Source organism: Panicum virgatum, chromosome 1K, assembly GCF_016808335.1.
Source record: "Panicum virgatum strain AP13 chromosome 1K, P.virgatum_v5, whole genome shotgun sequence".
NCBI classification, from domain to species: Eukaryota; Viridiplantae; Streptophyta; class Magnoliopsida; order Poales; family Poaceae; genus Panicum; species Panicum virgatum.
This window is the reverse complement of record NC_053136.1, coordinates 42,378,203-42,399,666: the sequence shown is the minus strand read 5'-3', so window position 1 is coordinate 42,399,666 and position 21,464 is coordinate 42,378,203. Positions and strand designations below refer to the sequence as shown.

Sequence of the window (21,464 nt, the reverse complement as noted above, 5' to 3'; positions counted from 1 at the left end):
TTGGAGGGACGCAGGTGGTTGCAGCAGCAGCCAGCAGCAGTAAAGCAAGCATCGGCCTTCCCGTGAATGCAAGCAAAGGCAACCGCGGCCCAACCCAACAGCACCGCGCCGCGCTGCGCAGCCGTCGATGATCGGAGCAACCGAACCAGCTCCATTATTCTGGTGGCCGGTCGGTGAGACCTCACACCAGTCAGCTCGGCCCCGGCGGGTGCCTCTGAACCTCCGGCCCCGGAGGAAAAGAGGCGCGCTTAATATCATAGCCGGCCGGGTGCCGGATCAAATCAAGATGTCAGATCACGAGTTCAGCACGTCCAACTATCACTCTGATGATTTTTTTCATTTGACCGCCATGGAATAATTGCAGTGCGAGAAAATATGCGTAATCTGGCTGCGATGATTTGAGATGATGGCGTTTGTTAGTGCTGCCTCGGATTAGGTGCTAAATGGAATGGGATAGCGGATCAGTGCTCTACCCGTACTGCACCTGTTTCGTTGGACACTTGGACATGCACTGCACCTGCTTGTCGATGGCACACGTGCTGTGTGGTGATGAACAGGAATTTTCTGCAGATGCAGCTCGTTCGCAGGCACTCGAGATGTGGATCGCCAAACTAAGGAGACACCGGTAGTTTCAGAAAAGGAAAGGAGATTCAGATTTTTTCAGTTCTCAGCTTAAGCCCCCTTTGCAGTTTCAGGATCAGACGGACGCTTGAACAATCTACATTACAAATCGATGGGCCGGGAAGGACGTTCGCGCACCGTCGATGCGTCCTAGGTGACGAGTGGAGGCGCAGCTCACAGCCTCGCCTTCGTTGGTCTTCTTCAGGCGTTCGCCAAGACGGTCGCGCGGTGGCGGCGTCGGATGCCGCCGTCTCTGAGGGATGGCGTCGGTTTGCTTCTGTTTCCAGGCGAACTCCGATCAACTTCGCAGGCCGGACGAGGCGAAAGTGGCGGCGGCCTTTTTAGGATGGGCCCAGGAGGTCGGCCTTTTTTTCATTTTTATATTAAAAAAAACAAAATTTCAAAAATATATGCCGAATAGGAAAATTTTCAAAAATGGGTGCCTGTCGCCGTGGCTGTCGCCCATCCAGTTAGCGACAGGACCTAAATATAAAAATAATTTTACATTTAGGTCCTAGCGTCCAGGGCGCATTAAATAGTGAATTTGTAAAATTGATATAATATTGTAGAAAAATTGGAAAAATACAAACTCAACTGTTCTGGATTCTATGAAATAAGATCTACAACTTTTGTTACATAAAGTTTTTCATTTGATCAATGTATCTTGCTCTATTTCAAATACCAGTTTAATGCACTTTTATTTAAATCTCAGGATCCATCCTTTGTATGTATGTCATATTTGGCCAGAGTGTTGCATGTCGTGATTATAGGCTTGTGTAAAATTGGTAGGCCCAAAAAACAATTCTACCATAAGTTTTTAAATTAGATCTTGCAATATATCTAGTTTAAATGAGTTATTTATCCATGCTGCTATACTGAGTTTTAGGAGCCATAACTTTTACAGTAGCCTTATTTTATTTCCTAAGAGCTATAGAAAAAGTTTGGTAAATTTTATAATGAATATGAGGGGAATGGTTGGAGTGGAAGAAATATAAGGGGAGGAATCTTTTAGGAGGAGGTAGTAAAATATAGTATAAAGTACATATAGGAGGAGTTGGATGGGGGGAATAGTTTGAGACAGCCTTATGTTTGAGAAAATGATACCACGTGGCACTAAACAATCAAAAGCTAGAGATGGAGAGTAGGAAGAAAATGGGTACCTCTCGAGGCATGAGTGTCTTGGGAATCACCCTGCATAGAAGGACAGCAAGATGTTAATTTTATGATTAGAGGCAGACACGATCGATCGAACACTTTCCGACACGATGCTGTTTCATCAATCTCTAAGCTACTCTTTTGATGCACTATCAGCTAGTAGTATTAGAATTGATGAGTCCAAATATGCTAAAACAATATTGTTTTCTTGCATACCCAATGACATGCCTTCCTCCATTGTGCACTGCTTGAGAGACCAGGCCCATCAACCCTACACTCCCTCCTCCATACACTAGATCAATGTTTCTTGCCACCTAAACAGACCCATGGAAATGGTCTCAAATGCACAAATTTATGGTTGCTATAAAACCTTGAAGGTATGGAGAATGTCACGTTATGCATCTTAAGTATCATTATATTAGATGGGAAAACAAAAACGATGAAAATGAGGTCATATTTCATCAAACGTATGCGGTGAACAAGGAACAGGAAAGCCATGAAGATTTTGAGTACAGTAACAAGCATCTATGCAAAAACGTACGACTTGCGTGCAGCCTCTTAAACTCCACTGAAAATAATTCTCATGGGGAAGCATCACCTGGGTGTGATTGATGCTTTGATGGTCAAAACAAGAGAGTATACTTCAATTAAGATTAAAGGTATGATATGATTAAGATGACACACTAATGTATAGCTATCTATTTGACCAAACAGACAAAAGCTAGAAGCACTAAAAGTCATAAAGGAACTAAAGAAAGAAGCAAGACAGACTTCAATTACCAGCTCCTTTCCAAGCTCAATGGCGGCATCTTGGTAGCACTTCTTGCCATGGCTGCTCCCACAGAAGACACATATCCTCCTGAACCGTGACAGCACCACCGCCACCGCTGGTGCCTTTTCGTCCATCTTGATCTCCATTGCTTCTCTCTTCACCTTCTCTGGTTGCTTGTCGAAGTCTGAAGGTGTTACTTGTGGTGGTAGTGACAGCATGGAGATGGGATATCCCACTGCAGCAAGGCTTGCCTCGGTTGGCTGCACTGGAGTGCACACCGCTACTTGTGGAGTCGTTATATATATATAACTATTTCGATCCAGCGACTAATTTTTAATCTGTGTCGTGTCGGATGTTTGGATAGCAATTAGCGGAATTAAACATGACCTAACTATAAAACTAATTGCATAAATGGAGACTAATATGTTTGGATAGCAATTAGCAGAATTAAACATGGCCTAACTATAAAACTAATTGCATAAATGGAGACTAATTCATGAGAGATCTATTAAGCCTAATTAATCCATCATTAGCACATGTTTACTGTATCACAACATTATCAAATCATGGACTAATTAGGCATTCGTCTCGCGAATTAGCCTCCATTTATGCAATTGGTTTTGTAATTAGCCTATATTTAATAGGCATAATTGGTATCCAAACATCTGATATGACGGGGACTAATGACGAATTAATTAGGCTTAATAGATTCGTTTTGTGAATTAGCCTCTATTATGCAATTTGTTTTGTAATTAACCTATACTTAATACTCCTAATTATTATAAAAAATCCGATGTGACGGGAGTAAAGTTTTTTCGTATGATCCAAACTTTTTTTAAAGGAAAATCCAGCATGCTTTGAACAAATTAAACTACGCGGTCCTTTTTTCTTTGAAAAGATTGTGGGAGCTCCGCTTTATCATTTAAGCTGGAAGAACTACACAGTCTATTTGAACAGTCAAGAATGTCATGATTGGCTTATTCCTGAATGTGGTGTGAAAATTGCCCCTTTATTGTAGATAAATTTTCTTTCAGTGTGCATATGCATTTGCTCAAATAATGGAATGCTAATGTGATCGAGTTCAGGAGGGCATTGGCTGCAGGACAACAGGAAATTTCAGTGGCCTACGGGTGATCCCACGACCCACCCCAAGGAAACACGCAGAGCCTCCTCTACAGCTGCACTCAGTCGACACCACAGGACAGGTGGACGTCATGTCAGCGCCCAACATGGCAACATCTATGGCTCTGCTGCTAACAAAGGACAAGACAATTCCATTTAAGAGATGTCTTGAATGCCTGATCGATTCAGTGGCTGCAAAGGTTCGTTCTTTGTTCATTCACGTGTGTAATGGAGCCATTTTCCTGACCTTGAAGAATTACAGGGACACCACCGGGATACAGGACATCAACTGTCCCCTTGTTCAGTACATCTCCAAACCTATGTGTTGGGATATTTGGACCGATCACCAGACAGAGAAAATACTCTTCGAACGAAGGTTAGAACACTAGAGCACGAATTGCACAATAAAAATTGCACTATTGCCCAGTACGAAATGTTCCAACCCGTACAACGTTGGGTGGGAGGGGGTATTTATACCCCCAACCTTATTACATCTTTCCAGAAATACCCCTGCGGTCCCCACGAAGGTCAAAGAGTTACAACAGGGGTATTTGGTAATTTCCCTAGGTTGGATAGTCCGACTTGGATACTCCCACCCGGATCATGTGTTTTTTGCCCCTCGGGAACCTTCGGTAGCGGTCCTTGACAAGTTTCGTGTGGCGCCGCCTTCATCGCTCGCCATTCCTGAGTCGCCCGCACCCGAAGGTTCTTGTCATAACCTTCGAGGGTGTGGACCTCCGGGTTCTGTGATGTTCGACGACCTTTAGCGATGACCTTCGACAAGCTTCGAGGGACTTCACCTTCATCATTTTTCGCCTCCGCGCTTCCCGAAGCATCCCGGCGACTCAGGATTCCATCTTCTGGCGCCGAACCTCGACGAACTCTTCGATGCTTCATCATCTTCGAAGAACCTTCGGGTTGATGCTTCGTCATCTTCGCTGAAGCTTCGGTATAACCTTTAGGGACCTTCGGGAACCTTCGGTACTCCTTCGTGTCACGCCACCTTCGGGAGGAGGCGATCCCCAACAGTAGCCCCTCGCGGGTGAGGTCCGACTCCGGCCGGCCGAACCCTCGAAAAAACAAAGATCGGTCAAGACATTTGTGCAAAAGCGTCTCCCCCGAAGGTCGGAGGTGGGCGAGACCCGAAGGTGTGTTGTTTGCACGTGTTGCGGTCTGATTTGCCGTCGTTCTGACTTCTCCTCGTTTTTACCGTTGTGTGAACAGTGCAAAGTTACCCCCCTATAAAAGGGGGCGGGGAGGACAGGTCGCTTTCACGCTCTTATTCCATACGAACTTTCGCCCGCTTGTCGAATTTTGACACGCGGCGCTTTCTGATTCGCCCCAATCTTCGGGTTGTGAAAGCAACCTGTTCCGTCCCATTCTTCGCGGCGGTTGTGGAAAGGGAAGGATTGTTCTGCTAAGTCTTTGTGAGTTTTCGCTTCGATTTTTTGCTGGGACCTTCGAGGTTTATTCATTACGATTCTGAACATTTGGTTTGTTTAGGGATGGCTCGGTTGAAGGTTACTGCAAGGCCAATTGGATCCAAGGACATCGAGCCTTTGGAAGAGGAGAGAAGGCAGTTGTCTGAGGGAGAGGAGGATTTGACCAACGTGGATGCTGATCCTTCAGAGCTGATGGGGTCCCGGGAGAAGCCTCCTGCTACTCTCATTTTTGGTCAGTCGTGGGCGACCCGGGAGTTGGTCGAGAGTTATGTGCAGAAAGGGTATTTTGGCCCCGGAGTTTGCCGTGCCCCTGGTGATGAGATTACACCGGACCCTCGCGATGGAGAGTGTGTTGTGTTCCGGGACTTCTTTTTTGCCGGTCTGCGTTTTCCGCTGGACCCCGTTTTTCCGAAGATTCTGGCCCGGTTTGGTCTTCGGATGCACCATCTTACCCCCAACGCCATCGTGCAGCTGTCGAAGTTCTTCTGGGTGGTCAAAACCTTCGATGGGCCGGTTAGCGTGGATGCTTTCTGTAGACTCTACGAGATGCATCCACAGACGCGGAAGGTTTCTTTTGGCGAAGATCCACAAGTATATTCTGCTCAGAGTGGGTGTTGTTCGTTCCACCCAAGGAGGACCAACAAGACCCAAGGGATCGACAGAATAGAGCTATCTTATTGCCAGAAGAACAAATGGGAAGATCATTGGGAGCAGTACTGGTTTTATGCCAAGATTGGTTTTCCTAGTGTTGATTCTTCGGGAGGAGTCTCCTATCCCCTTGCCTCGAAGGTTGCGGAGTTCAAACATACTACCAAGGCAGACTTCCGGAGGACAGCAGCCGGCTACAAGGAGTGTTGCTCCGCGTTTGCTTCTGCGGCGCGTGTCGTGAGCGGCCGGGATCTAATTGAAGAATACCTGGCCGCGAAGGTCTGGCCGTTGACGAGGGATTGGTTACCAGGGGCTTTTTCGAAGGTTCAAGTTGATGGCTTGAAAGATAAGCTTCCTTTCCCAGATTTTGGCTTGCGGAAACCCGAAGGTGTTTCTGACGATATGATCGTCGAAGAGATCGAGCAGGAGGCAGTTGCTATTGCCGGCCCTTTTTTGTCGATGGAGCGTGACTCATTTGAGGCTATTTGTTCCGAGAAGGTTAGGGTGAACCGGAGTTTTCTGAAGATGGGCATTTCGTATGGCCCCCGCGAGGCTCCTCGTGAGAGGAAAAGGGGGGCAAATACTTCTGCGCCCTTTGCGAGGTTATCCGAAGGTCCGGCTGGCAAGAAGGCTAAGAAGGCTGAGCCCGTTGTTTCTCATTCTGCGAGGGCTCCGAAGGTAGTTTCTGAGAAACCTTCGGGCACCTCCAGGATCAGGCCTGCGGCGGGTGCGGCGAAAGATTCAAGGGGGAAAGGTATCTTTCCTTGCTGTTACTCTTTTCATATTGATAGGGAGGATTTGGGTAGCGATGCTTTTATGCGGGAGATTCGCGCTACGGAGAGTAGGGTTCACCTTTATCTTGATCAATTTGGTTTGTTCTGTGCAGAGCTAGATACTGTAGGTGCTGTCTTGACGGCAGTGCAAAGGGGGGGGGGGTAAATCTTCCCTTCGCGTTGTGAATCTTCTGGACGAGGAAAGTGACGAGGAGTCACCTTCGGTTCTCGCGAAGGTTCAGCCTAAGAGAGTTGTAGAGCACCCCCCGGCTTTTGCTTGAAGAGAAGTTATCCCCAGAGAAGGTTGATGACAGGGATGGAGGGAAGGATATTCCCACTGGAGGATCCCAGGTTGCTGACGGGAAGAAAGATCTCATGGAGGCCCTGAAGGATTCAATTGCTTTTCAGGCTGGCGAAGACGACAAGGCCCAAGGGACCTTGGGGGCTGATGTCCACTTAGCTGAAGCGAAAGATCGTTTTTCTGAACTAGGCACCTTCTCGATCTCTAGGCGCCTTGCTTTCCAAGGACCTGACATTGACCCTTATCTTCGGTTCCCCCTTCAAGTAGATGTTGCAAGCATGATGAAGGAGCTCAGCGGTTTGCTGGAGCTGGAACCTTCGGAGCATGAGGCTGTTGGGGTCGCGTCGAGGGATCAGCCAGCTCTCCCCGGGGATGTTGAGAATTTTGATGCTGAGGGTACGACGCTCTGTCCTTGTCTTCTTTTAGGTCTTGTATTTTGTGTAGGTTTGTCATGTGTTTTGGCTTGTGTAGGTTTCATGAAGGGTTTGGGGTTTACGGGACCGGAAGTCTTGGCCGAATCATAGTGTCATTGTGCGCGAAGGTTTGTGATGAGTGTTGTTAATTTTTCTATGAATGGCACTGTTGTTTTTAAACCTTGTTATCTTTTCAGGCTTTGCTTGCCAGCCGCGCGGTTGTGGGTAGTGCGAGGAAGGATGAGCATAATTTTCTTGCTCACTCTGCTGAAAAGGCTCGCCTGTTGGAGCGGATTAGCACTTTGGAGAAGGAGAACAAGGCCTTGGAGAACCTTCGCGGTTCTTTGACGTCGGAGAATGGACTCCTAAAGGGGAGAGTATCCGAACAGGAAGAGACCATTTCAAAGATGCAGGAGAAAATGAGTCTAGATGAAAGTGTTCTTGAGAACCTTCAGGGAGTGGTAGAGAGAGATGCCGCGAAGGTTGCTAACCTTCAAACGGAGGTTCGCCAGCTCAAAGTCGATGTTGAGAGAAAAAAATGTCAAGATCTCAGAGCTTGAGAAGGAGGTTGAGGAGGACCGCGTGATGTGGGAGTCCGCCTCGCAAGACATCTTGAACAAGAGTGCGGCCATCCGCGAAGAATACAGCAAGGCTTTGGCGTCTTTCGGTGCTGAGCCCTCGCCTTTCCCGGAGGACTCCGAAGGTGGCGCGTCAGGGCTGCTCGATTGGCTGTTGGGTGAGTTTGAGGACTTGGGTCGGATTTTGGCCAGCGTGTCGGACAACACTACGGTGATGACTTGTGAGAGTGTCATGGCTGTTTTGGCTCACGAAGGTTGCCGAGAGCTGGAGACAATCGGCGAGCGGGACTATGCCTTTCCAGATTATGCGGAGCTTGAGGAAGATATTACGAAGGTTCAGCCTGTTAAAAAGGCTTTCCTTCGTAAATTTTGAAAGCTTTTTGGTCGGCAAGTGGTTCAGGAAGCTGCGTGATGGAGACTAGAAGAGGTTTGTTTTTCCTTTTACACTCTGCCTTCCCTTGTTGAACAAACTTGATTGTGCTACTGACTGTTTTGATCCTTCTTCGCAGGTAAGGCGTGCTCGCGAAGCCGCGAAGGATGTTGTGGAGGAAGGTGCGCGTCTTGAGGATATCGCGGGAGGGTCCGTGACTGGCGGAAGCTCCGGGGCTCTAACCGAGAGTGATGCTTCTCAGGTTTAGAGCCTCGACAACTGTGGTTAGGGGTTTTTGTGTGGTAGGGAGAGATCCAGACTTGTATAGCTACTCACTCGTTGTTTCTTGATTAGGCAATCGTGCTTGCCAACCATGCTCTTTACGCTCGACCACTGCGTATCCATGGCAGAGGTGTTATCATGAGCGGGACGGATTGGGAACGCTTTAGTTTTGCTAATCCGGGTACTAGTGTCGCTGAATTCTTGAGGTGGTTTGATGGTAGCCTCGTTTAGTACTTGGATTCGTGGATGCCTGACTTTGTATTGGATCTGATTCATCCTTTGAGATGGCTTTATCTTATATGTGTTCCATCCTTCGTGGTGGCTCTTGTTCTGGAACTGTTCCATCCTTCGAGATGGCTTTAGCTTATATGTGTTCCATCCTTTGTGATGGCACTTGTTTTGGAACTGTTCCATCCTTCGTGATGGCTTTTGTAGATCTCCGAAGGGATAAGAGCTTTTTATTTCAAAAGCATCTCCCTCCTCCCAAGCTCTTGTTTCTCCTGGGTTTCATTGTTTTGAAGTGACGAAGTCTTTGGGAGGAAGGCTGCAATATTGAGCGGGACCGTCTCCCCCCTCCCTTGCAGTCTTGCTCTAAAGACTTCGGTACTTTGTACTTCGTTTTGGCCGAAGGCTTCTTTTCTTGTTTATTATGCACTTTGATTTTTAGCCGAAGGTTTCTTGGCTTCGACTCGTGTTTCGAGTCGACAGCACCTTGGCTTACTTGGTGTAAAGCATACACTTTAGTTTTTGGCCGAATGTTTCTTGGTTTTGACTTGTGTTTCGAGTCGACAGCCCCTTGGCTTTCTTATTGTGTAGTATACACTTTAATTTTTGGCCGAAGGTTTCTTGGCTTTGACTCGTGTTTCGAGTCGACAGCCCCTTGGCTTTCTTATTGTGTAGTATACACTTTAATTTTTGGCCGAAGGTTTCTTGGCTTTGACTCGTGTTTCGAGTCGACAGCTCCTTGGCTTTCTTATTGTGTAGTATACACTTTAATTTTTGGCCGAAGGTTTATTGGCTTCGACTCGTGTTTTGAGTCGACAGCCCCTTGGCTTTCTTGGTGTATAGCATACACTTTAGTTTTTTGGCCGAAGGTTTCTTGGCTTTGACTCGTGTTTCGAGTCGACAGCCCCTTGGCATTTTTGTAGCGTACACTTTGATTTGGAGCCGAAGGTTTCTTGGCTTCGACTCGTGTTTCGAGTCGACAGCCCCTTGGCTTTCTTGGTGTATAGAATACACTTTCATTTTGCAGCCGAAAGTTTCTTGGCTTCGACTCGTGTTTCGAGTCAGTAGCCCCTTGGCTTTTTAGTGTATAGAATACACTTTAAGATAAGTATGTACAACTTGTTACGGTTACGAGTTGTACTGACTTAATTTTTTCAGCCTTGGTGCAAATGTGAAGGTCGATGTTTGCGACCCTGTGGTTGCTTTGACATGAGACATTTTTCTGAAGGGAATTGTTCATATAATTTGGAGAATTTACATAGGAACAGCCTCATTAAAAACCTCACCTCCGAATTGGAGTTCCCTTCTGTGAGGAAAAGAGTACGGTCCTAGACTGAAAAGAAAAGGAAAATGACGCGAAGGTATGAGCTTGCTTTCTTGTCACTCATCCTTTTACAACTTTTACCCTAGACATGATACTTTTTGAGACTGTCAGCATTCCAGGAATGCTGCAGCTCGTTCCCTTCGATGTCCGCCAAGTGGTAGGATCCTGGCCTGTTGGAGTATAACACAATGTATGGTCCATCCCACTTGGATTGAAGCTTGCCGATGGTTTCTGCGTTTGGCTTTCTTCTTAGAACCCAGTCTCATTCGGCAATTTCTCTGTTAGCTACTTTTTTTTGTTTCGCCACTTCCTTGTTTCTTCTTGGTATTTTTCTAAATTTTCCGACGCTTGCAAGATGTCGAGTTCTGTGAGATCTGCTTCCATCGAAGGTTCGATGTTGTTTAGAACTCTGGCACTTTTGTGTTTGAGTTCTTCTGGGCTCATAGCTTCGGCTCCATACAGTAATCTGAATGGGGTAAATTTTGTTGCTCTGCATTCAGTTGTGTTATGGGACCAGATGACCTTCGGCAGTTCGTCTACCCATTTTCCTTTTTTCAGACCGAACAGGAATTTTTTGATGGCGTTGAAAATTATGCCGTTGGCTCTTTCCACGGCACCATTAGACTGAGGGTGATACACTGATGCAAACATGACCTTTGTTCCTACCGAGTGGCAGAATTCTCTGAACAGTTGAGAATCGAATTGCTTCCCGTTATCAACGGTTAGTTCTTTTGGCACTCCGAACCTGCAGATTGTGTTTTGCCAGAAGAATTTTCTGACTACTTCGGAAGTGATGTTCACTAGTGGTTTTGCCTCTATCAATTTTGTGAAGTACTCCACTGCAACCACAGCATATTTGTAGTTGCCTTGAGCTGTTGGTAGTGGACCGACCAAGTCCATGGCCCATCTTTGGAGTGGCCACGCCGGAGGTATGAGTTGTATTGGTTGCGAAGGTTTGTTTGATTTGGGTGCCATCATTTGGCATCCTTCGCAAGTTTTGACTATTTTCTCAGCATCTTTCAATGCAGATGGCCAAAAGAATCCTTTCCTGAAGGCTTTGGCGACCAGAGGTCTTATGCCAATGTGAGATCCGCAAATTCCGGAATGTATTTCCTTCAGTAGTTCTTGACCTTCAGCCGTCGTTATGCACTTGAGCCAGGGGTTGACCACTCCAGACTTGTATAGTTCACCTTCGTACAAGGTGTAGCTTCTTGCCCTTTGGAACATTCTTTTTCCTTCCTTTTCATCCGAAGGCTCGAAGTGTCCCCGAAGGTATGCCATGATTGGTGATCGCCAATCTTCGCATGCTATGACGTTGACTTGTTTCGCTTTTTCTTGTTTTGTGGAAGGTTTTGTGATTTTCTCGTAAAAAACGTCCGGAGGTAGTGGTTCTTTGCGAGCAGCAGCTTTTGCTAACTTGTCAGCTTCTTCATTCTGGCTCCTTGGTATGTGAATGGCTGTGAAGCCTTTGAAATATTTCTCCATAGCTCTTACTGCATCTAAGTACATTTTCATTTCTGGCTTCTTCGCTTCTGACTCTTTTTCCACATGGTCGGTGATGACCTTTGAATCTGATTTGATGACAAAGTTTGGATGACCCAAGGCCTTCATTTTCCTGAGGCCAAGCAGCAGTGCTTCGTACTCTGTGGTGTTGTTTGTGCAGGGGTCTGGATCACTGAATTCGAGGCGTGCGGCGTATCTTAGCTTCGCACCCGAAGGTGACTGAATGATTGTCGCGACGCCAACTCCTTCGTTACACCATGCACCATCACAATGTACTGTCCAAGGTTCAATTGGTGCTTCTGTATCGAAGGTTGGCGAGGTCCAATCCACCACGAAGTCTGCCAGGACCTGGGATTTAATGGTTGTTCTTTTCTCGAAGTCAATGTAGTGCTCCAAAAGTTCTGAAGCCCACTTGCTTATTCTTGCCGAAGCTTCTCTGTTATGAAAGAGGTCATGCAGTGGTTGGTCAGTAATTGCTACTATTTTATGACCTTCAAAGTAGTTTCTCAATTTTCTTGATGCCATGACAACTGCATAGGCAATTTTCTCTAGCTCAGAATAGAATAATTTTGAACCGGAGAGTGCCTCTGAAGCAAAGTATATAGGCAGTTGTTTTTGCCGACCTTCGATTGTTCTTTCCACCACCAGGGCTGCACTAACGGCTGTTTGTGAAGCAGACATATATAGCAGAAGAGTTTCCTGGGGATTGGGTGAGGTCATCTTGCTCAAGTTTTCTAAGTAGTCCTTTAGTTCTCTGAATGCTTTCTTCTGTTCTTCTCCCCACTCAAACTTACTGGAGCTTCGGAGAGTTTTGAAGAATGAAGAGCTTCGGTCTGCTGATCGAGGGATGAATCTGTTCAGCGCTGCTATTCTCTTACAGATTGTGGCTCTTCCATATTTTGAAGTGCTCTGACTTTGTCTGGGTTTGCCTCTATGCCTTTTGTTGAAACAAGGCATTCGAGGACTTTGCCTTTGTCTATTCCAAAGACGCATTTTTCAGGATTCAAACTTAGGCTTGCCCTCCGAAGGTTCGCGAAGGTTTCGGCCAGATCTGCCACATGTTTTTTTCTTTCTGCACTAGTGACCACTATGTCGTCAACATAGGTCAACACATTTTTTCTGAGTTGAGGGCCCAGAACTTTTGAGGACATTTGTGAGAATGACTGTCCAGCGTTTTTCAAACCTTCGGGCATCCTGACGAAATAGTATGTTCCGAAAGGGGTTGTGAAACTGGTTTTTTCTTCGTCTTCTCTTTTCATCCAGATTTGATGGTATCCGGAGAAGCAGTCTAAGAGTGACATCAGTTGACTGTTTGATGCATCATCGACAACTTTGTCGATCCTTGGTAAGGGGAAGTCGTCCTTTGGACAGGCTTTGTTTAGATCAGTGAAATCTATGCACATTCTCCATTTACCATTTTTCTTTTTTACTGGCACAGTGTTGGCTAGCCAAGTGGGATACTTTACTTCTCTTATGACCTTTGCATCAAGAAGCATTTGGACTTCTGCTTTAACTGCTGCGACTTTGTCGTCAGACATCTTGCGAAGCTTCTGCTTTTTGGGCTTTATCTTTGGGTCAATGTCCAGTTTGTGTTTTATGATGTCTCGGCTGACGCCGCGAAGGTCATTTGCTGACCAAGCGAAGACATCCTTGTTTTTGTTTAGGAACTCCAAGAGTTCGCGCTCTTCTTCTGGCTCGAGGGCCGCGCTGATTGTTACTTGCCGGTCCGGCAAGAACTAGTCAAGTTGTACTTTTTTACTTTGCACTCTTGTTGGAATGTTTCTTCTTTGTCCCTTTTTGGCTCTTTTAGTGGCGGGGGTTTTTTGTCAGCTTCGACCAAATGGACGTTTCTTTGTCCGGGAGCGACACCCCGCTCGATATCTCTGGCCAATTGTTGGTTGCCTCGGACTGTGATTACTCCTTTGTTTGCAGGCATTTTCATGCACAGATACAGCTGATGGATGATTGCCTCAAATTTGTTGATGAGGCCACAGCCAAAGATTGCATTGTATGGGTAATTCATTTCCACAACATCGAAGGTGATGGATTCGGTCTTTGGGTTTGAGAGATCTCCGAAGGATACTGGAAGGGTTATCTTTCCAAGGGCGTTCACTCGTTTGCCCCCGAAGCCAATGAGCGGGATGTCCGCTGGCTGCAGAAGGTTGCGGTCGATGTTCATGCAGTCGAAGGTACTTGAAAAGATGATGTCTGCGGAGCTTCCCGTGTCAACCAGAATTTTACCGATTATCCAGCCTTGTATATTGGCTTCGATAACTAGTGCATCTGTGTGGGGAAAGCTGAGCAGGTTTACATCTTCTTCAGAAAACACTATGGGCATGTGAGACCATTGCGTTTTTTGAATGGGTCCATCCACCATGATGGAATGAACTTGTCGAATGTAGTTTCTTCTTTGTTTTTTGTTCTCGAATTCTAGAGATGACCCTCCGAATATTGGCATTATCCTGCCGAAGGTTGGTAGTGCTGCAGGCTGGGCATTTTGGTTAGTTTGGTTTTCTTGCTTGAGTGGGGGGCCTGGCGGAGGTGGGGGCAGCTCTTCTTGAGTTGCTTGAGCTGTGGGTGGGGGAGGCAGCCTTGGTTGGTTTTGCTGCGGGGGTTGCCAGTTGATGGGATATCAGTTATAACCGAAAGTTGGCATTGTTTGGAAAGGCGGGTAAAAAGCTGGTTGCGGAGGTTGGAATTGCAGTGTTTGCTGGGCAGACCAGCTGGTGTGCGCTACGAGCTTGGCATTCTTTTCTGCTTCCATTCTTTCGAGTGTCATTTTCTTGTGTCTTCCCAGAAAAGTGTATTCCTGCCACCATTAACCTTCATGACAGCACCCCACCTTAAAATTGTGTTTAATCTTTTGAACCCCCTTTCAAAATTGAGAACCAGTGCCTCCCTTGGAGGTTGCAGAAGGTCTAGTGTGGAGATATTTTGCCCTCAGCAAGATATTATATGTCCTTCATGTGATGACTTCATGTATTTCCTCAGATCTAGCAGACACATTTTGTTCCAATAAAATAATTTCTTCTAGTGGAACAATTTTTTATTTCAATGGTAAGATTAGATCCAACTGAACAAATTCTAATATTTGTTCTGATGGAACAAGTTGTTCCATTTGTTCCAATGGAATGATTTGTTCCAATGGTACTATTGGATCCAACCGAACAAATTCTAATATTTGTTCTAATGTGCAACAAACTCCAATGACAAATTCTAAAATTTGTTCCACTGTAACACATTTTTACATTTTTTCCAATAGAAAACTTTTTGTTCTCATTTGCGATGCAACAAAAAGTTTCAGTTGCAATTACATTTTTTCCCAAAGTAATAATATTTGTTTAGGCTGTTCATTTGGTTAGGCTGTACGTTTTGGTTTGGTGTCATGATTTTTTTTTATCATACGCCCACGAAGTAAGAGCAGCCAGAGAGTCGGGCCCGCAAAGAAAATGGAATCTGGTGGCTGGCGGCCTGAGAAGAATGGAACAATTTATCGGCCTAGCAAAATTAATTGCCGCGAATAGGCAGCGAGCCACTTATGCGATCAATTGCATCGCAGTAACGTGAGTTACTACTAATCAGTTTAGAAAAATATATGTTTCATAATTTAAATCTCTAACTTTATATTAACCTAGTAATCCTTAAGGTCTTGGTAAAGACTACTATACAGCCAGCCGTAATTTTGTTCTTTGGAACGGCAGCTTCAACCATCGCTGCTTAGTTGTCTCTGATATCTATCTATAGACCGAGTCCACTTTTCTCCGTGCACCCGTCTCCTCCTTGCTCCCTGCGGCTGCAACCGCAACCCCAGTCCCTCTCCCAGATCCCACCGCTTCCCCCCCAAATCAGCGCCGCACCGCTGCCCTTGGCCCCAGATCCGCCGCCGCGCTGGAGCGCTCCACCCCGTCGCCGGCGTCCGCGGCGCGTGCTCGTGATCCCCCTACAGCTAGTGAACGGCCCTGACAACCTCCTCCAGACGCGCTCCTGGTTCCCCCATTTCCCGCGCCCTTGCCGATGTCTTCACCTTCCGCCTCACGCGCCTCACCTCGTCCGCGGCAAGCAGCAGTCTGCGCCGCCTCCTCCTCGTCGGCCTCGCTCGCCGCCATCGACGACGACCAGCTCATCGTCGGCATCAAGTCGCAGTATCGCATCGTGTACCGCCTCATCCATCCATTTACGTGCTCGGCGTCACCACCGCAGGTTCCGACCACACCGCACCCTCATCACTCGTCATTTTCATTTTGGCTCAACCATTTAGGGTTCGCCTTCCCTCCACCCGTCACTCGTCTCCATGCCCTGTTGCTCCAAATCTTCGGGTACGCTGCGGGGGTCATGTGCGAGCCTCGTCTCCATGGCCCGTTTCCCCGTATCTCCAGGTGCGCCGCCGGGGTAGCGCGCGAGGCTTAGCGCCACCACGAGCTGGGCCTTTGACGAGGATTCCACTGTGGCTATGGCAAGGATCACCTGATGCAGGCCCTCCCTACAAAGGTGCAGACGAGGCCGTGATCCAGCATAGTACCCCAGCCTGCTTAGCTTGGTGGTGATTGGCTAGCACTTGAGGTGATTGGAGGTCAGTGTGGTATTCTTCCATTTTATCAGCTTATGTTGTTGGCATTACCCACTATCTCTGATTAGCATGATTATTAGTTAGATCTTGCTTGCAAATGAGCGATTTGTTCTGAAGGAAACTGGCATGAGTTTAGTGCATTGAATGTGTTTTATGAAATGCCGACGCAATTGATTAGTTCCTCTCAGTGCAGAAATTTGCTATTCCGGTTGTTTGATTTGTACTTTAAAATTGCCTGATTTGCTTCATCTAGACTGTATGCCTCTATGTGCAGTGCTTGCGATGCTGAACTGGCTTTTGGGACTTTTTTTTGCGAAATGAACTGGCTTTTTGGGATTTTTTTTTCCAGTGAACTTTTTCAGCGGAGAATTGCTGAGATCCGGTTTGTGGTGGAGGAACAGATCACATGAGACAACATTTATACAAGAGATATATGCAATCGTTGTGCATCATCCATTCATACTGAAAGTAGCATGTCTAGCTAAATTGCCTAGAGTTGTTGCCATCCATCTATTGATTGTGTAGGTGTAGCTTTTTTTTTTGCGATCCATGTTGGATTCTAGCTTCAGGGGATTAGAGGCAAGAATGCTAGACATGATTTGGGAATTGGTGTTCTGCATATTGACCTATTGTTGTATATTTGCATTTTTGTTATTGGGTCAGGGAATGGGGCACAGGGACTCATACAATATTTAATGGTCCATATTTAATTTTTGGTATTTCAGTTTAGAATGCTAGAAAGCGGGATATAGTTTTCCTTTGGATTTTGGGATAAAGTCAAACTAGTATTCGAGTTGTGGTTTTTCCCCAAATTTGAGCATAGCCAAACACATGGGAAGCTGCTAGTTAATTACTTGGATCCCTCTTATCCATATGATTTTGAACTAGTCAATTTTACAATTTCAATCAGATGATTCTACTACTTTTTACTGCTAAGGTTGCTGATTGATATTATTAGCTTGCTTTATCCTTATACCATCGTGTGTTACTATCGGTATGTACTCATCGATTGGGTTCCAGTTAATGTGATTGCATGAGATTATTTTGTTTTTATCCCAAATAGATATGTGCCATGTGATATTCAGTTCTTATAATTGGGGTTGTTGGCTATGTTGTCACCACTTCATTAATTGACATAGCTTATTTGATAGCCAACATTGATTTTTAGTGTTATAGATTGGATTACAAGCCATAATGATATGTGTTCAAAAATAGGTCCAGTTTTAGTATCATCAATAATAATAACTAGAAGGGATAGCATGAGCTCATCACCTCTTTTTTGACCGAGTCGGCACAATAGCGGCAGGAGTTGTTCTTATGTAGCAACTTTTGTGTTCTGGCAATTTTTTCTACTGATTCCTGCTTGGTGCTTGGTGCTAAGAGTAGGCTCATGCAAACCATGTTGCCACCAATCTATGCTTTTTTGAGTTTACTATATGATTTTTTCTGTGGTAGAGAGGTACGCAGTTTTGGCAAAACTCATAAGCATTTTAATGTTGGTTCTCAATAAAACTATTTTATAGAGGCAATAATATTGATTCCCAATAAGCATTATTTTTTAGGCAGTTATGTGGTTTCTAATTAGGCAATAATATGACACTGAAAAGGTAATATTGTTTACTTCATTAGGCAATGTTATTAAACATGTAATTTTCAGTATGTCATATAGAGATAGCAGCATTCCTACTAGATCTAAAAGCAAGTTCTTTAGAACTATTGAGTTTTCTGTAGCATGATCTGAACTATTGTCATAGAGAAATAAGAGCTTTCCTACTTGATCCCATATGTTACTTCTTTCATTAGACATGTTCCTCCTATTTCCTATATGAAGAGGTAGCAGGCTCTCTTGCAAACATATCATGAGAGCATGAATAAATTTAATTCACACCATCCTACCTTTATTTTAAGCGTGCGCTTTCTGATTTGTACACAAAACTAACATATGATTGTTAGACTATGCAGCGTTATTTTCTTTTTCTATACACATCGTACAGCCATGCTACTTGGCCCTTTCTTATCCATGGCAACCTGTAAACCTGCAGCTAATAGTGCACATTGGTATTATCCCTTTTCAGGGTATTTTTGCGGTCATGTCACATTATTGTGCAGTAACAAAGTAGTTTTACAATATTGAACTGGTATTTAAGTAGTACCGAGATAGTAATTTAATAACATTTGGTAAGCAATTTCAAAACGGTCAGCCCAAACATTTAAATAATACTCTAGCTATTTTTTCTGCTCAACTGGATTTTTCTTGACTCAAACGAAGCACTTGTATTGTTTACAGATGCTCTAATTCTGTGCATGTGTTCACAAATGTTCTAACATAGGTGCTTATATTGTTTCATCTACCCGTGGAGGAAGCTTTCCAAATGATTTGTGAATATCTAAAGGACGAACCAGACTTGATTCACTTTTAGTTTTTAAAAAAACAGTATTTCTTTGCTTGTCCATGCTGAAGCTCCAAAAAAATTATTTTGTTGCAGATAAGATATGAATGAGCTCATCAATGATGTGACAATCAAAACTAGTGATGCTACAACTCGATCAACAGCTGCAAGGGGACGTAAGCAGAATGCTCGGGTTAACTAAGGTAAATTAATCTTGATGTCTCTTTCATGCTACAAGTCCAGTGATTAAACAATCATTGCTTGCTTGGTCCATGTTTTTAGTAATGCTTTAAACTGCTTGTAAACTCTAGCAAGCTTTTGGTCTTGTCTGCATACCTCTTAGTTAGCAATATGGTCGATCATTTTGAAAAATAGTTAGTGCTAATCTTGGCCAGCTGATTGTTTGTATTTTTGCTTCAGCAATACCTTGAGAAACTCCTAACCGTTTCTAGGGTGAGCTTGCTACTAGTTGGCTTGTGTCATCGGTTTGAAAAGAGGCGTGTCGGGTTGTATATTTTGCGGGTGGCAGGTAGATAGCAACATAAAATGCGATTTCACCTACTTCTGCGGTTCAAATAACCTAGCACACACCACTAGCAGTGACACTTTTGTCTGGGCAACGTGCAATTTCTGTTTTTTTTCAAACTAATATTGATTACATTGATAATTATACTATTTTTACTGGCAATTATACTTATTTCTTATAGCATTTTTATAGCTTCCGATAAGCAATTTATTTTGATTTGCAAATGTGTTTCTAGTGTTTTGTGCTATTCTGAATCACTGGTAGAACTGGGTATAATAAACTGATATATGCACCATTATATGATTCTGATCTACAAGCACATATATTTAACTAGAATGATACATCGTGTTTTCACCCTCAATTATAGCCTTTTTTTCCCTCTTGTTTTGGCAGTATTTGTGCTAGATCCTACATTTTTTATGATACAAACATCACTGATTCTTTATTAGGCATTAATATATACAGGAATTAAACAATAATATTATTTCAGATAGGCAATAATATGTATTACAATTTAGTAAGTTTTATATTTCAGGTACATTGAAGATCTTTTTTCATGCTATAGTATTGCAAATGCTGGTTCCATGGCTTAGTCATGGCTTGCTTTCTTGGCCAATGAATTGAATTTTAGATCAATGTGCTTTTCTTCATGTCATTGGACTTGTCCAGTAGCTTTGCCGGTATTTTCTGTGGATTCTGGCAACTGCAGCTTGACATTGTTTAGAGTAATTGAACATTGATGAATATCTTTTCTTTTCCATTTTTTATTAAATTTGGCTCTAAATTAGGTTATAATATAGAAGGAATTAGACAGTATTGGTTCCAAACAAGCAATCATATTGTTCTATCTAGGCATAACAATACACTTCATTAAGCAATTTTATTTTAGTATCTTACAATTAATTTTTTTTATTAGTTGCCTTTAGTACATAGTTAACATACAACTACCAGCAATGCTAATAAAAGCAATAATTTTTCACCCGACTAATTAGGAAATAGTTTTTTTGGACCTCCAATACTTACATAGTTGCATGTCCTCTGATTTTTGTGTTTTGTTCTATTATATCTGCAGGTCACCGGATTATTGAACATGAATGCAAATCGGAAGGCATTTTGAGTAATTAAAAGCAAATATATTTAGCAGTTTGGAGCACCTATTGAGTATACTTTGCAAATTTTGATTCATATTGTGCAGCAATGAAAATTGTAGGCAAATCAATAGGTAACTTTGTGTAACACTCCGGTGTTAATTTTGACACTAACATTGTGCTTAATCACTAATGGAGGCTAATCATTGTCTTTAGTGCTAATCGAATTCGCATAGTAACTTTCGACTGAGCTACGTTCGATCTTGTTTTTCTCCCTAATCCGAGCTCTAAATCAACTTTTGCCCAACATCAATGTTGTAGAACTTTTCTTCCTCTGCAACTTTCATTTTGGCCAAAATTCAAGTTTCAGCACAAAATTTAAAGAAAATCTTTAATTTTTTCTTTGAATAGGACATTTTCAAATGCACCCAAGTTTAAATTTTATCTTTCAAACCATTGTTCAAATGAAAACGTACCAGAAACAAAAGTTGAAGATCTCAAAATTTTGAACAACTTTCGTATTCAAAAGTTTTTCATTTGAGGCCAAGAACAAGGAGAAAAACTGAATTTACAAACTGGAATTTGAAACTTCGAGCTATTTACGAAATCGCCCTCGCTCCACCTCCTCCCCTGTTCGCTGCTCGACACGCTGCCGAAGCCATCGCCGCTTCTCGACGTCCGCGTCGCCACGCGTCGGACGTCGGCGAACCTCGCCAGCTGCGCTCGCGCGTCGTCCTTATCTTCCCAGGAGCCGTGTCCGTTTTCCCTCTCCCTTTCTCCTTCCTCGCACGCAGCAGAGTAGCCGAGCCGCGCCGCCGTCCGTTGCTCCGGCCACGCCTCGCCGTCCCACCGCCGTACCTCGCGCCCCGACCCTCCCAGAACCCGATCCACCTTGCCATCCATCTTCTCCGCCACTCCGCGAGCTCGATTGAGCCGCTCCCCGGCCGAATCGGCCTCCCGGTCGCCGGCCGCCATCACCGAACCCGCCGGAGCTCCGCCCCTCCGTCGCTCCCCTACCTCCGGTCCACCTCCGCTCGATTCGATTCGAGGGCACGGTGAGCATCCTTGCGCTGTCCTCTCCCTTCCCAACCCTATCCCCGCTCGAATCCCGCATCGCCGGCGTTGGACCACCGCCGCGCCGCCGTGAACGCCCGAGCGCCGCCGTTGTGCCGTCGCGGGCCGCCTCCGCGCGGGCTCCCGCAGCGCCGCCGTGCGCCCCGGGGCCGCTTGGCCTCCCTGAGTGCTGCGCCGCCCATCCCCGCGGCCGCCTTGCCCCGCCACGGCTGGAACGGTGCCGCCACCCCGCGCCGCCGCGAGCTGCCGCCGCCGCACTAACGCCGCCGCTTGGCTCCGCCCTGGGCCGC

General features: G+C 45.1%; 1 protein-coding gene and 1 long non-coding RNA gene across 2 annotated transcripts; one reads left to right on the top strand and one right to left on the bottom strand.

Moving 5' to 3' along the window:
* Positions 1-1,664: 1,664 nt before the first annotated feature.
* On the bottom strand, positions 1,665-2,803 carry LOC120657158 (probable cytokinin riboside 5'-monophosphate phosphoribohydrolase LOGL2). Its single transcript, XM_039935423.1, has 3 exons — positions 2,557-2,803; positions 1,993-2,090; positions 1,665-1,812 (listed from the first exon to the last, which is right to left on the bottom strand). The coding sequence occupies exons 1-3, from the start codon at positions 2,764-2,766 to the stop codon at positions 1,743-1,745; spliced, it is 378 nt and encodes a 125-aa protein (XP_039791357.1). The 5' UTR covers positions 2,767-2,803; the 3' UTR covers positions 1,665-1,742.
* Positions 2,804-15,683: 12,880 nt separating this feature from the next.
* LOC120709349 lies at positions 15,684-20,237 on the top strand. Its single transcript, XR_005689645.1, has 3 exons — positions 15,684-16,099; positions 18,583-18,689; positions 20,085-20,237. It is a non-coding gene; the product is annotated as an uncharacterized LOC120709349 (long non-coding RNA).
* Positions 20,238-21,464: the final 1,227 nt, after the last annotated feature.